This window comes from Protomyctophum bolini (genome assembly GCF_963924005.1).
Source record: "Protomyctophum bolini genome assembly, chromosome: 1".
NCBI lineage: Eukaryota > Metazoa > Chordata > Actinopteri > Myctophiformes > Myctophidae > Protomyctophum > Protomyctophum bolini.
Window position 1 is genome coordinate 47,156,698 of NC_137862.1, and position 15,915 is coordinate 47,172,612.

At 42.7% G+C, this 15,915-nt stretch overlaps 2 protein-coding genes across 3 annotated transcripts in view; both read right to left on the reverse strand.

Annotated features, from left to right (window-relative positions):
* Nucleotides 1-557: 557 nt before the first annotated feature.
* On the reverse strand, nucleotides 558-9,476 carry arpp19a (cAMP-regulated phosphoprotein 19a). Its single transcript, XM_080761610.1, has 3 exons — nucleotides 9,210-9,476; nucleotides 6,966-7,085; nucleotides 558-1,399 (listed from the first exon to the last, which is right to left on the reverse strand). Exons 1-3 carry the CDS (start codon nucleotides 9,279-9,281, stop codon nucleotides 1,223-1,225), a joined length of 369 nt encoding a protein of 122 aa, XP_080617736.1. The 5' UTR covers nucleotides 9,282-9,476; the 3' UTR covers nucleotides 558-1,222.
* Nucleotides 9,477-13,504: 4,028 nt separating this feature from the next.
* Nucleotides 13,505-15,915, reverse strand: part of atosa (atos homolog A) — a 56,203-nt gene continuing 53,792 nt past the window's right edge. For both annotated transcript variants that reach the window (XM_080769103.1, XM_080769102.1), the window contains 2 exons: nucleotides 15,703-15,899; nucleotides 13,505-15,006 (listed from right to left, as the gene is read on the reverse strand). In XM_080769103.1, coding sequence (XP_080625229.1) covers nucleotides 14,853-15,006; nucleotides 15,703-15,899 — 351 coding nt within the window. In that variant the 3' untranslated portion in view covers nucleotides 13,505-14,852. The remainder of the gene's footprint in view (nucleotides 15,007-15,702; nucleotides 15,900-15,915) is intronic.

Here is a 15,915-nt window from a genome sequence, read left to right on the forward strand (position 1 = left end):
GCAGTGTCATCATGAGAGGCTGAACTGCAGACCTGCAGGCAGGCAATAATGCAAATGTTCAGTTTAGCATCTGGTGAAGACACCATCCTCTCCAACACAGCTTCAGAACAGAGGTTCTCAAAGTGGGGTTCAGGGACCCCTCTGGGTTCCGGTCTGAAACTCGGTACAAAATGGAACCAGGTCCATTTGTATACGCTTGTATACTAGGGTCCTTTAAAAGTAAACGCTTGAGAACCCACCGACTTATCAAATGCATACATCTCCAGTTTCAATATACAGTATATCTACTGTGGAATGTGGATATTCATTGTGTGTTCAGTGCACCGGCAGTGGGATGAGTCAGTTCTGGGGGTGGAAGAAGTTGCCCTGTGGGAGCCCTGCGTCACACATGCAGTATCAGATCCATATACACAACACTCTGGCCTTTCACTGCGTGGTCCGTCTCTTTGACCGGTTGCCCTACCTCCCTCAGGTGCTTTTGAAAACATGTACACATCTACAAGACTGAGCGCTCTGATCTCAGCCATAAATTGGGGGGGGGGGGGGGGGGGGGGGGGTTATTTCATATTTCAGTCACTCAAGCACATTAACAGCATAATTTAGATAAGGACATACAGTGAATGATACAATTCTAATGTAAAACTTTCTCTCTTTTTCTTTTCAAATCTAAAAGGCTGATGCCTGCCTCAGTGGCAAAAGAAAAAACAGGATATTATGTACACTTTTGACTCCAAACTGTGCTGGTGATGTGGCCCCACATATGCCCGGGCGTGGTGGTGCGATGCAGACAAAACCCTCAATTTCCTCTCATGGGAATGGGAAAACGGCACCATCATCTCCGTCACCGTCCTCCCATCAGTGGAGTCACTCACATACACACAGATGTTCTGTCTCTTAGTGTATCATACGTAGAAGTAGAAAAGAACAAACAATAAAATAGAACCAATAGATTGATTGATGGGGGCTATGACAGCAGAGCGGGGGGGGGGGGGGGGGGATTGGCAGGGACAAATTGCAGGGAGAAAAACAAAAGTAATAGGGGGGGGGGGGGATATGGAAGTGTATCAGCTAGCAGCCAGGTTCGCTGGCTAGTAGATGAGGGTTCATTTTCAACAAAATTCAGGCTAGTGGGGACGAGGGAGGGGGTAGAGGACAGGAATAGTGTGTTAGGTTGGGGAGGGGGTATTTAGGAAGAGGGTTGAGAGGAGGGCGACGTACGCCATCAGCCAGCCAGTTTGCTGGCCACCAAGGAAGGTTTCCTCTGGGGCAGGTCTTGCGGGGTGGGGATGTGGTCCCCTGTGATCTCCTGTGATGGCTTCTCTGGCGCAGCTGTAGGTAGCTGCTTGTTCTTGATCTTGGCCTTGGCCATGTTGTAGTCTCCCGAGTCAAAGTACTTTTGCTGTAGGAAGACAAAAAGTATAGTGCCATTATTATGTGTGCTTGGTTTAACCACTTAAGCTCATTTCAAAAATAGCAAAGAAAAAAGAAATGGCAGATCTACAAGATGAGAGAGAAGTACTACCGTAGTAGACAACCCGCAGCACTCCAGGTTCAAACTAAATCCTTAAAAAGGTGCAAGGCTCGAAAGTATAAGTTGAACAAACGCTGAGGAAGGCCAGACAGGCCGAAAGCCCGAAACGCGTACGTTTTCAGTCTCAGATATAAATAAAGTCATGCAACGAAAATGTTATTTTATTAGTTAGAATACATGTAGAAGACATATTTGACAGTTGCAGAAACATAATTGCCTTCCTTGACACTTTAACGAAATGGTCAACGAGATGCAGATCCTCTGCAGTAAAGTGAATGGAGTTTCATTTCTCTCCAAACGATTACGGATCCCTGTGATTATGGTGAACTAAGCTCACATTTAATATCACACACACACTGTACCTGTAACTTTCACCAACACGCAAAACAAAAAAAGGGCCTAGTCGGGGGCAGCCCTAATTTCAGCTAATTACTAGTATTAAAATGTTAGTCTTACAACAGGGAGATGTGCAGGTCTGGTATCCCTGCATTGTTTGTGAGACAGCGAGATACAAGACAGCCTCGGTCGCAGGCTTAGGGCCGATTCATACTCCTATTTTAGAGCCGAATAAAAGTTGGTTCGGCGCTGTAGAGCCTACAGTGCGACGTCATTTGAGGTTCGGGGGGGCAGGTACCGTCCTAAAGTATAGTCTCTTCGGTGCTACTGAATATTTCTGACGAGCCGAAATCATTTTGGCACTAAAGCGCCGAAACAGTGGTAAAATAGGCGTATGAATCGGCCCTTACTCATCTGCGAAGAGAAAAGCCTGGTCACATCACATCCATCAAATCTTCCCCGGATAAGATATTTTTCCGGCCAATCACAACACTAATTTCATTCACGGATAATGTAAACTGATTTGTAAAGCATCAACGTAATTTCCTTGAATGGACTTGGACTTGCACTGAACTTTTGCACCATTACATTGCACCAGCACTATTGCACTTGGGTTACTGTACAGTATGGATATTATGTGATGCCAGTGGTGAAGGTCAAGCTCTAAACTGAATTTCGTTGTTTCATGTAAGCAATGACAAAGATCTATCTATCTGGTACTTTTCCACCAAAATAAATGATAACGTCTACAGCGTAGGTCTTGCCCAGCATGGATACAAGAGATACAGTGGGGCATGAACTTGCTCCTCCAAGCATGGCTCAAAAACAAAGCCACTGTCATGTTTTACTTCCCCAAAGGTCATGTCCACTTGCCCGAAAAGTTAACAGTTAATTATAAAAAAGGTAAAGTTTCATTTTTTTATGCCAAATACCTGGTACCAGGTACGCAGCTATGAATACGACTATGGGTTCACACTTATTTTTATATTTTTAAGTGTAGCAACAGTGAAAACAGAACCTTATATTGCACTTATTTTACATTCCAGACCAGAAGACAGAGTGCTGTCTGGCCACGTTCAGGTGTTTTTAGACATATCTCATGTTTGGTTGCGTCCCCTCTCAAACGAGCACTTGCCCGGTCAGGCACCTGAAAGCAAACTCCACCTGCCTGAAAGTTTTATTGGGCAACCCTTAGTGTCAATGCCTGAACACGTAGTCATTATTTTGAGTTTGTGTCAGTATTGTCATTATTTTGAGTTTGTGTCAAAGATACAAATAGTGCAGTCCATTGTAAACTTTGTGCGGGTAACAACCACAATCTAATTAGTTGAAGAATCAGTAACGCTAGGTTTGAGAGGCTTTAATGTGCTTAGTAGTGCTGTACTGCCGTTTAATTGATTTTGACTGCTCCTGTAAGGATAAGTAAAATGTAATACAATATATATTACTCTTGATAGCCAGCTATAAATACTATATCACTACATTTAAAAGTGTAATAAAGCATTAATCTTCCTGAACAACACTGCTGATATGATTTAAAAGTAACATTGTACAGCATATAAGATACTAATGCATTTTTAAGGTTTGCCAAGAGTGTACAGGCCAGGGCTTGATGAGTTCGAGTTGATGCAGAGCCACAAGTGGTCTGTCTGCAGACAGAGCAGACAAGCAGGTCTAAAGACAGGAGATACAGCTACAGATTTGATAGTCAACTGACAACTGTTGCAAAAAAGTTGCAAAAAACAGAAAGGTTTTGCACACTGAGCCTCTGTGCGTGTGCAAGCCTCTTCTATGCTGGCCTCGCACAATTGGCTCTAGTTTTGGTAAGCCTCCAGTTTAGAGCAATTTTTTTTTTTACATTATTGGTTTCAAACGGTTTGACACATTTCTTTGAATTGTACAGTTACAATAAGCCCAGAGATCAACTGCTCGCAACATTAGCTGCACGGTACCCGATTTGTATTTTGATTGCTCTCATACTGTGATATAAATTAATTTGTATACATTTGATAATGAAATGCACTGGATTTTAGGGCTGGGCGATTCGAAATCAGATGTTTTTGTTTGGAAGATGATTATTGAAGGGAAGACCTCCGCACGGTCGACTTACTAATAACAACAGGTGCGTTGGCGACAAAGCAGCAGACTGCAGACACGTAGAGAGGGAGGGAGACCCGCACAGTCACTTGCTGGTTCAAGAGCTTTTTATTTAATGTCCAAAATGCTTGGTTTGGAAGATGATAAAAAAAAAATTAATCGGAAAATCGATTTTCAGTTAAATTAGGGTAATTACAGTACGGATCTCAGGGCTTAAAGCAAAAAAAACATCCCAAGACTGAAAATGTTCAGACCATGTCCCAAATAAGTGATTTGTAAAACGTTGTGAAAGGGGAACCCCCCCAAACTTGCGTCGGTCTACCGCTGTCCTAGACGGTGATAAAAGTCGGTGTAATAAATCATAAATGAATAACATTATTTTTTGGGGTGGTAAAATGGTGTTTTCTCAAAGTTGCCTTTACCGAATGTGTGTGCCAATCCATGCTTCATGGATGGAAACAGCTTTTGAAGTTCTGTTTTATATTGCTAGTCTGGCCAATCAATTCAAATACTCATATCTTGAACTTACTGTAGGCCTTGACTTTACGGTCACATGGTGCAAATCAGCAGTGTGTTAAAGTTATAAAACCCAGGGCCAGAGGAAGACACTTGTATGTAGCCTTCAGTAGTCTATTATGCACCTTGCATAAGGTTGCAAGTGAGAACAAAAGTCAATTACAACTAAAGAGAGACAACCCATTGGTTAGGCAAAGAAAATCGGATAGGATAGGTGGGCACTGGGCAGCTTGACGTTTGGCTATTTTGTCCAAAATGTTTAAAGAAAAAAAATATATAAGAAAAAGTAGTCTTAAGTAATGTAAATGTGCATGGCACATTAGACTTAATTTGATCCTTCAACTTATTGTTTATGCTACAAATAGATATAAACTGGGTTTTGTAGCAATTATATTAAAAATGTCATGGTATATTTCCACTTTTTCCAGCCCAAATACTACTGTACAGTAAATGGCCATTGATTATTATTCACACTGTCGGCAGTTAACTGTGCAGAGGAGCTCACTTCTCGCCTGCATTTTCTGTAGCTCCGCCTCTGTCGATCTACAAGACCAGTGAGACCACAACGCGACATACTAAATCCGACATGGGTTGTGCTTATAACCACGCCCCCAGGCAAGTTTAGTTTACTGAGGTTAAGGTTAGGTATAGTTTTACTGAGGCCGTCAATCACAGCGACTGGCCAATCACAGAGCGTCCTTGCACAACCCGTGTAGGCTTTGGTATGACGCGACCACAACGCGTTGCGGATGCAATGCACTGTGGGCTTGTAGGTCAGTTCTGTTCCCTGTTGCGTGAAGTGAGAAACGGCAGCAGAGCAGCTACAGAACCCAGACATACAGCTGTGTTGTTTACATTTACAAAGCACTACAATCATGTACAATGGGTCACAGACGAGAGCTAGCCGCATACACAGCATTTAACATTAAAACAACGTCATGTCCACCTGTGTCATGCACGCACACACAAAAAAAAAAAAACATACGAGAAAATGAGGAACACAGCTCTGAGCCCATACATTCTAGTAATTTGCATTACTCATACTACATGGGGTGGTTGCTCAGGGAAGGTCTGCTCACTGAGCCTTGATTGCACTCAGTGACTCAAGTGTGCTAATGATGGGATTCAGGACACTAATCACAAAGCCAAGCTATGCTGCTATAAATATGGATACCATATATCCAAATTCGATCTGGTCCAAAACGGCCTAAACCTCAGGTCAAATGCTTGGCTGCGGTGTGTTGTACCAGCATTCAAATCTGAGGGGGGGCAAAAAATGTCTGGCCTTCTTTGGCCCTTGGTCGTGGAATGACCTACAGTCCAGACTAAAACTGGCTTTGAAAGTTCCCTTGAGAACTTTCAAAAGGATCATCATTTGATGTACAATCCAACACTTGCACATGTCTGGATATGTACTAGCCTATGTTTATGCCTATATATTTATTATATCGGCTAAAATCGTGGAGATTGTGTATATTTGTGTATATGGTGTATTTTGCCCTGCTACTAAAAAGAAAAAAGGACATTTATTGTATATTTTGTATTTATGCATAGGTATTTTAAGGTGTATTATGGATGTTGTATTTGCTGGTTTAAAATGTAACTTTGATGATGTGGTATTGAAGTGTAATTTTTATTTCTGCCTCTTGGCCAGTTCCCACTTGTAAAAGAGACGCAGTCTCAATGTGATTTTACTGGTTAAATAAAGGTTAAATAAATAAAAAATACACGGCCCGTGTGGCCAAGATCGCCACAAATGTTTACTCATCTCCTCAATCCTCATGCAGATCGGCTACTTTCGCCGATTTGATAACTTTGATTTGTCCTAATGTTGGTCGTTCGTAGACCAGGGCAGGCTGCGTGGCTGCTTGAGGCCTCAGCAGCACGCATGCAACCAGGAGTGGACGACGTGCACACACTGGCGCTCGCTCGTTATTAATCAAGAGGTGGACGGAGCCGCAGAGAACATTGTTATTATGAGGATTAATTAATTAATGAATTAATGTAATCTTTCTCTGCCGTGCATTTTTCTGGTGCGCGCAGCTCACAACTCTATGATGTGTGTGTGCTCACTCGCACTGATCCACGCACACAGAACATGTGTTAAACATTGAAGTAAACTTGTTGTTTGATTTAACAATGTGCCACCGAAAAAAAGCTCATAGCTTATCGATAACGTGTCCCGACCTGCTGTCCCTTACATTAACCGTTTATTTCTTGTCGAGGAGCGACGTGTGCATCGCCTCGGCTAAAAACAAAGAGAAGCTGACTTATGCTTCATTGTACGACGTGTCGCAAGCTGAAAATAGCTGATCTGGAAGCACACAACGCCCCGCGTCCGCGACAAGTGGTTTGTACATCCTCCATTTCAGGCACGTGGAAATATGCAGGATGTGAGACCTTCAGAAACGTTTGCCTTCACAATAAAAGAAAACAGAAAAAAAAAAAACATTTTTCATTTCATTTCAAGAATGAACATCCTCACCCCCTTTTGAAGGCGTTTACGGAGAAGATCAGAGCCCCCAGGTTTATGTCCCAAATGTGGATACCGGACCTTCAGTTTAGCCTCCTCTGCCTTCTCCGGACTGATCACCTTGTCCTCTTCCTAAAAGAAACACAGCAGGCAGATTAACGTTCGGTTACACTCTCACATGTCAATCTCAGCTCAGACACAATTAGCCTAAATTTTGTAAGTGCTGGAGTTTGGAAGTGCTCGTTAACTATCACTCAATGGCCCATGCGTAGTCGTGTACAACCCGTTTTGATAATTCAAGCTTTCCCTACAGCTGCAATGTTGGCGATTTTGACGTTGTTTAATATAATTACTAGGACTTTTCCGTTTGGATGAATTCGGTGGCTTGTTTTGAAAATCAAAACAAGCCAACATGTCTTTGATGTATATACTATAAATAGTAAATACCCATAGGTTTCAGTGAGTGTGAATCACATTGAGTGACAGAATAGGACTGGTTGGCTAAAGTACAGTATGTGAAATAGTATAATAAATGAGCAAAATATTCATTATTATAGACATACATAGTATTTGTAATGATAAATGCATAAAATCTTTTTTATTGGGATTATATGGCCATATTATTGGGCTTGTTTTTCAAAGGGAGATTTGCCTCATTTCTCTCGAAAGAGTTAGCTTCTTTTTGGAGCTGGGTTGGCAGTTGATAGTTGGCAACACTGAATGGGACAGAAGAACACATGCTCAGCACATTGCTTGTCAATGTCTGCAGAGACCAGTGAAAGTGACAGGACAAGTGGACCTTTATGGGTCTATGGAGTGTAGAAATGGAACCATTTGGGTTCATTTTTTTACGCTTCATTAACAATAAGGATTTTACAGAGTAGATTGGATTTATAGAGATTAAAAGGGTATGAAATGGTGGTTCTTGGCCCTGATGCATATCACACTGGGCGTCCTTCCTTAAAAAGAAAAAAAAAGTTGAGAATCACTGATTTAGCAGACGATAAAGTGCAAGATCAAAGAAACCGACTGGAAAAAGTCCAGCAATGCGCCCAGCAACTGTCGTTTTTAATTGATTAGCTACAGTGGACGCCGCGTGGCATGGCTTGATGATATAGAGATTGTCCCATCGATTGACATCTATATCGATCGACATCCAAGGATCCACAGTTGGCATTAGAACAGCAAATACCGCTGCTTGCTGCATGCGGCTGTGCTAACACAGGCTAATCCTCAACGACGGATCATTGGCAGTCTTGGCAGACGGTCGGCAGCGTTTACTGTGCATAACGGTCAGTCACACTGCCTCGGCTGACGACATATGCACCGAAGTTATGCATAATGGTACTTAAATAAAAACGGACATGTAGTTGACATTGACCCATCAAAGCCAGCTAGCTGGTTTGAAGTTAGCTTCACGTTTAAGGTTTTGAGTTTTACCCAGACAGTTGGCTGGCTGCCTGGCTACTTAGTTAGTTGTGCTACTGCTGCTACTGCATGATAGCTAGCTGATGTTAAAACTATGCATTCCGTCGACACTATAGCCGTGTGAAAACGGACCGGTTTAGATTTGATAGCATTCTGTGGCTGTTGTCAACACGGTTACAGTTAACAGGTCGCTGCTGGGTTCCGTGTTAGCTTTGTGTTCTGTACGTTAGCTTTAGCCGTTAGCTTCGAATGTCAACAAGAAGGCCAGGAACTTGAAGCTAACGGCTTCACTTTGACGAAAACAAATAAAACTAATGGATTTGAAAAAAGAAACTAGGTCGTTTTCAACTTTCAACTGTTTATTCTTCCTCTGTTCTTCTCTGCAAATTACGCCATACATTAATTTATTAAAATCAATGAGTTGTATTCATTCATTATCACCCGCCGCGCTCTTTGCCATGCTAATATTTATAGAAGTGTATATTTTATTTGTACGTCTCTAGATGTTCTGATGAATTGAAAAAAATGGTGGGCCCGGTTGTTAACACGTGTAAATGCTTCATCATGGTTCGTCCACAAAGTAACAAATGTTGTATTGACCTGTGCTTTCGTTTGAAATGTACCAATTCTGCAATACTGTGAATTTGTGAAAGAACGAAAAAAACAGTAAATCACGGTGTCGCGCACCTAAAATAGCAGATCTACAAGCTCACAACACGTCGCGGTGCGACGAGTTGTGAGCTTGTAGATCTGCTATTTTTTTCGGGGGACAGACACGCTTCTACATGTTGGTGTTGCGGTGCTCAGGTGCTGTGAGTGTGGACTCACGGTCTCGGTGGTGATGGTGGTGGTGTCCTCCTCCGCAGTCTTGGTTTCCTCCATAATGTCCTCCTCCGACATTTGTTTGTTCAACTAATATAACTTAATAATAACGTGTCTGTCTGTCTGTGTCTTCTGGCGAAGAGAAGAGACAAGCAGGCAGCTAGTTTAATCAAACAAATGTCGCCTAATGTCTTGTCCCCATGCGACGCTCAAACACACACTCTCTACTGTCCGTCCGTCGCAGCCAACAGCTTTACTCCCGCACTTAATACGGACACGCGCACGCCGTGCCCGTTTTTCTGCAGTCACCGATCGTAGTCATAACGCATAATGGTTCTCTATTTTCATTTTATTCATTTTAATTGTATTTTTTTTTAATAATATTTTTGTTACTCATTTTAGAGCTCATGTGCGTTCAAAAACGTCAACAATAATTTATAAAGCAGCCAGTAATATTTGTAACTGACGCCAACGTGCTCGTGCCCGTTCCCCTGAATTCGTAAGGTGCATTTTTTGCCTTGATTTTGTGAAGCTGCAGCCTGCCTCACACTACAATCACAATCTATTCAATAGAATAGATTCTAAAGATGTGTGAGCTGTAGGGCTCTAATATATTGCCGCATTACCGTTGGTCGCAGTTTACTATGAAAACATGCCAAACCTGTCAGTCAGTTCGTCACACCTCGTGACACGCTCCATATATGGAGCTGACCTGTTCTGACATTCCATATATTGATCTGACCTCATGATTGATTGATTGAGATATTTATTAACAGTTTGCAGAATGGGTACATTTCACGTGAAAGCACAACTCTATAGCTTACAAAGACTGTTATTGTGGACGACACACTGATAAAGCATTGCACTTGTTTACAACAGGGTCCACCTTTTTAAATTAATCAGAACATTTAGAGACATACAAATATACACTTCTATATAAAATTCTATATAAAAAACAGGAAATCATGAAAGGAGGTAAAAATGGAAAAGAATTATAGGCCTAGGCCTAAGGGGGAAAGGGGGTGGGGGCGGGATTCAGATTTTACGGGGGCCAGTTTCGAATTGCAGCCGTGCCCTTTGAGCAAAAGGAGTGAGTGCATTCTCCGGCAGCGGCAGCAGCCACGGCACTGCCGCCAATTGCCGACAACAGCCGGCACCTTCCGGCACCTTCCAGGACATGCCGGCACATGCCGGCACCTTCCGGCACCTTCCGGCACATGCCGGCACTTGCCGGCACATGCCGACACCTTCCGGCACATGCCGGCACCTTCCGGCACATGCCGGCACCCTCCGGCACTTGCCGGCACATGCCGACACCTTCCGGCACATGCCGGCACCTTCCGGCACATGCCGGCACCTTCCGGCACATGCCGGCACCTTCCGGCACATGCCGGCACCTTCCGGCACTTGCCGGCACCCTCCGGCACTTGCCGGCACATGCCGACACCTTCCGGCACATGCCGGCACCTTCCGGCACATGCCGGCACCTTCCGGCACATGCCGGCACCTTCCGGCACATGCCGGTACCTCCCGGCAACTGCCACTTGCCACCGGCACTTGCCGCCACCGTCTTTGGGGGTCTCAAGGTTCGGGGACCCCTGGGACCCCCAAATGGCTACTCTGTCATTTCTCAACCGTTTTGGACGGGGTTGGGCTTGTTGGAATCGTGTCGCCTTGGGGGTCTCAAGGTTTGGGGACCCCCAGGGACCCCCCGGGACCTGCCGGAGAATGCACTCCCCCAGCAGTCTGCTGTCACCCAGGCGGATACGTGCTTCTCGCTCTCAGGGCGTCTTACTGGTATAGGCCTATATTAGAGCTCCTGTGCGTTTAAACTTTAATAATATGTTGATGCCTATTTTAGAGAAACTATAGTAAAATACGCACATCTAATTCGTGGAGGTGCTGGGTTCAAAAAGTGACATAGGAAAAGAGAAGGGAACCCGCACACTCATATGCTCCAAAAGCATGTTGTGTTGGTTCCACCCACTGACTAGTAACGTGAGGTGTCTATTTAAGTGGGTGGATCACTCACATCTTTAGTTTGACCAGATGAAGAGCCTTTTAGACCATAATATTATCTTAATTAAATCTTCCCTTTCATAAATTGCCATATACAGTACTTTAGTTACATTACTAGTATGTATGATATACTGTACATTACAGTAGGTATATCAACTATAAAGCGTATTGGAATTGGAAAGGGCACATTTTATTAATATTTTCAAAAACAGGACAAAAGGTACCCTATGGTCCCTGCACGACACGTGTGGTGATTGGTGAACCCGTGAAACCACTATTATTTTCTGAAATGTCTTTTGTGAAAGATTTGGATCCAGAACCAAGAAGAGAGGAAGGTCTGCCAAAAACATTTCCACAGGATTTAACTGCATACACAGACCTCTCTCTCTTTTATATAATAGACTGGATGATAACTGGAGTTGTGTTTTGGCAATACGTTTGGCCTTGTGTTGGATGCAAAACTGTAGTGTCCCCTCAATCCCTGACCCCTACAGTAATTTTACCAAAGACGACCAGCATTGACAACATAAGCTGAGCAGCAATTCTGTAGACAGACAACTGAATTCGGATAGGGTATAGGCGTTAGCATACATACAGTAGGCTATGTTCTGTTGTGACAGTGATGTTTGGTTCGACTTGATTTTATTCACACACAGAGACATAAGAAACATTTAAAATACAGTCAATACATTTTGTGTTTTTATAAAGTGGATGGTGCAGGTGAGGAAAGAAACCCATCTAGGATGTATGTGTTAATGCCACACCAAAATGTAATATAAGGAGAGAAATGAAACAAGTTAAACTAATAAACAAATAGACAAACATATAGAGTAAATAATCCATGAATTTAAATGAACTAATCAATCAAAAACTCTAAAAACATACATAATTAGGCTACACTTTCTTCTGGATACTAGGCTATTAAGGAAGACAGATTGAAATGTCTGCCAGGCCAGGTGTAGGTATTAGGTAGGAATTCCATATAGTTGTAGGCCTACACCAATATTTGATTGAATAGCTACTGTCCACTATGCCGCAGTGGTTCCAGACCCATTTTGGTGTCTCCCTGTGACCCAAATATACAAAGATATTGTTGCTATTCGGGCAGAATCTCCATGTTGCAACTGTTTGTGTTGACCCTACTTGATCATACTACACTACAGCGTCACACAAAAGTATGAAAAGTAGAAGATCTACAAGTTCGAGCTTGGAAGTGAACAGAATCTACAAGTTAACACATTGCGTTGTACAAACTTGTACATTTAGATATTTTGTTTGTTCATGTTTGAAAATGTATGGAACCTTTTTTCACCTGAAATTTCTGAAATTCTTTTGAAAGTTTGTTTCTTGAAGTATTTTTCCCCCCTTACTTTTTAAATAATAAAAACAAATATAGGAAACTTAAAACAAATTGGATAGCCTATTTATTTACTCGTGACACACTCAAACGGGTGCATGAGTCATGACATGACCCATACATACTAAAAGTTACCCATTGTTTGGGGAAACACTGCTCTACTATGGGAAGATTAGAAAGGGATATGTAGGCTACTTTGATGATTTGATTGTCTCGTTCGATAATAATGTGGTAATTGTTACAGGAATCTATTTCAACCACGTGATTCCCTTATACTTGACTGGGGCTTGGTCTCCCTTTTCCCTCTACTACACCAAGTATCTTCACAGAAAATTGCAGATCTACAAGCTCACAGTGCGTTGCAATGAAACCTGGTGTGAGCTTGTAGGTCTGCCATTGTAATATGGGACTTTATGGTTAATATGTTAAAAAACAATGAAAGATTTGTAGGACGTTTATATATATTTAAAAAAAAGTGGTCCATAGTTTATAAAATAGAGATGCAGATGGTTCCCTGGACGTTGAATGCAGCTAGTCTAACAAACCTTTTCTGAATTGTAGGGCAAGACTTACTGACAAGTGGACAGACTTTCCAAATAATTCCTCGATTTCATCCCTTTATTGCACACTATCAATTTGCCCGCTCCAAAATCGTTCATCAATTATCACCCGTAAGATTTTACGATACAGTATCAATTTCTTTGCACTCTATAAAGGGCTTGACTTCTTCTGCATTCTTTTGTTTTAATATTTAGTGACAATTTAATAAATTATTTCAATTGGAACCATTTAGAATGGGCATGTAGACCAAGGTTCTTCTAAACAATCATTTGATTGTTAGTGTTAAGATCACAAAGAATTCATAAAGCTTTCACAACACAGGATGCACAGAGCACAACAGATTTAAAGATGGCTTTATAAGATATATAGATATTTATTTTTTATTTTTTTCAGATTTGAATATTAATGTCAAAAATACATACTATAATTTACACAGTTTGCACTACATCATAATGCTTAGCATGACAGACGTCACATGAGTAGTAACTGAAATATTAATTTAAATATTAAATAACTGATGGTAAACTGAAAGTAAATGTGTAAACACTAAACTAGGGTTACTCTTTCTATTGCAACACTTCCGATAAAGTGGTTCTGTAACAGTACAAAAATGATTAGAATATTACTATTTTTTTTTGTTTCATTTCCAGTTATCGTTGGAAAAGAACAAACACAGTGCGCTTCTGATGATGTTGTCGATTTTCTCTGGCTTGATTGCTTGATCAACTTCTTCAGTGGTCCATGGCTGTTGTTCTTTTTCTTTCCATTTGTTTTAACAGTCACACCAGAAGCTGCCACCAATGTCTGGTTTCAGATGTAAACGACCCCCCCCCCTCCCTGCTCTGGGTCAAATCACTTTCAATTCAGTCGACGCTGGAAGCGTTTTTTTTTTAAGTTCAAACAATTGGGTATTTTTTTGCCATGAAAAAAAAAAGGGTAGGGTTTCATATCCAATCTATGAATAAGAGATTGACAAATGACAATGAACACTTAAGTCATTACGATATGAAATGTAGTTCCCATTTAACATTTTGAAACAAGTGATTTGAAAATGATTTAGTCCCAAATGTATACAGGGTAAATGTAGGGGTCCGATGGCCTCTAGAGGGAAACCAATGCTTTGCGCTCCTCTCTCCTGCAAGACGCTGGGGAGAGTACACACACACACACACACAGGTGGAGTAAGGCCAGAGAATAAGAAGGAAAAAGTTTTACCTATGAAATCTGGTACGTAAGGCCCTGTTGGCTGGGAGAGCAGGATCTAAAAACACAACCCCGTTCTCTCGAGACCCCCGGAGAGAGACCACCCACCCACGCTTTCTCTCCGAGGTCACGGAGAACGAGGCTACGTTTCTAGATCTCTCAACTGACCCTCTCAGCTCTCCCCTGTCACATCTGTGCCCCTAGGGCAGAGACGGAATTTATAAAGATTTTCAATTTTCAAAAGACTAGCTAACTGTCATCCCTGTCACCCTGCGCCTATTTCACACCCAATTCAAATACTAGCCACACGGGAACTAGTAGGCAACGGAAAAATATCCAATCCCTGGTGATGGAAGAAGAGGTGGTGGTGTGTTGTTTTGTGTCTTAGGCTTCAGTAGTGGGCCCGTTGGGTGTTTTTGTGTCTTAGGCTTCAGTAGTGGGCCCGTTGGGTGTTTTTCGGGATGAGGAGGAAGGGGCGATGGGGGGGGGTCGGGTAGGGGGCTGGTTTCTCAACAGCGTTGGGAGTATGGAGGGTCAGCGGGCGACTCTGTGAAGGACTGGAGCTCGTAGGCAGCGCCGCTGTCCACCTCCATGGACTTCCTGGAGAAGAGCAGTCGGATGTCCCTGTGGAGGTAGATCTTACCAGACTTGGAGCTCTGGAACCTTGAGGACGGAGGGACAGGGATGGAGAGACACAGTTAAACACAATTATCATATTTGGTGTATTTATATAATTTATATCGTTGCTGTCGGGTGAGAAACCTCTCATCTCCATATTTTATTTTGTGTGTGTGCAAATGAACGTCCTACTTGATCATACTACACTAACTAAAGTATCAAAAGTAGCAGATCCAGATTAAAAAAGCTCGAAAAGTGTCGCAAAGCGAGGCGCTTTGAGCTTGTAGATCTGCTACTGTGGCAATTTTAGAATTTTAACCCTGAAAAGTTAACAGCTTTGGACATATGAGATTTCCACCCGACAGAGACATTATATGAATGACTATGAAACAGCTTCTTTGCTGATGATGAAAGTTTGTAATGTGCTTCAAGTTTCAAGCCCTAATGGTTCACCAAAATGCCTACTCTAAAGCCCAAACCACACCAATGGGTCGAGACGCAACAAAACAAGTTTTAGTATTCGTCGCAGCGGTGTGATTATGTCCTTTTGCATGTCGACGCAAGTGACTCAATTGGTTCAATTCAACGGTTGCTTGCAACTACTATTCGCAACCGCTTGGTTGCAAGGAGTTGCATGGCGACCCATTGGTGTGGTTTGGGCTTTAAACAACGTCGTGCGGAAACCTATAGCGATTATACAGGATGTAAAGTGTAATGTGAATGGCGGTCGTTCACACACACCTCAGGTGAACGAGGTAGCGCAGCGTGCGTCCCTGCCCCAGGGCGAGGGGCTTCCGGCTGGCGTGCGAGTCGCGGCGGACGGCGGGAACGGAGAAGGTCCTCTGGCGAAGGAAGGTCTGATGGCCGGCGGGCAAGGCTCGAAGGTCGTACACCACCACGAACATCTTCACCACCGTCTTATTGGGGTTGAATAAGGTCTGGCGGGACACAGGG

What these genes read in the sequence shown, in the direction of transcription:
- arpp19a (XM_080761610.1), bottom strand. Translation starts at nt 9,281, where the DNA reads ATGTCGGAGGAGGACATTATGGAGGAAACCAAGACTGCGGAGGAGGAC. An exon ending in CCACCATCACCACCGAGACC is followed by an intron (nt 7,086 to 9,209) that starts GTGAGTCCACAC and finishes TGTTTCTTTTAG; the next exon opens with GAAGAGGACAAGGTGATCAG. An exon ending in GTAAACGCCTTCAAAAGGGG is followed by an intron (nt 1,400 to 6,965) that starts GTGAGGATGTTC and finishes GTCTTCCTACAG; the next exon opens with CAAAAGTACTTTGACTCGGG.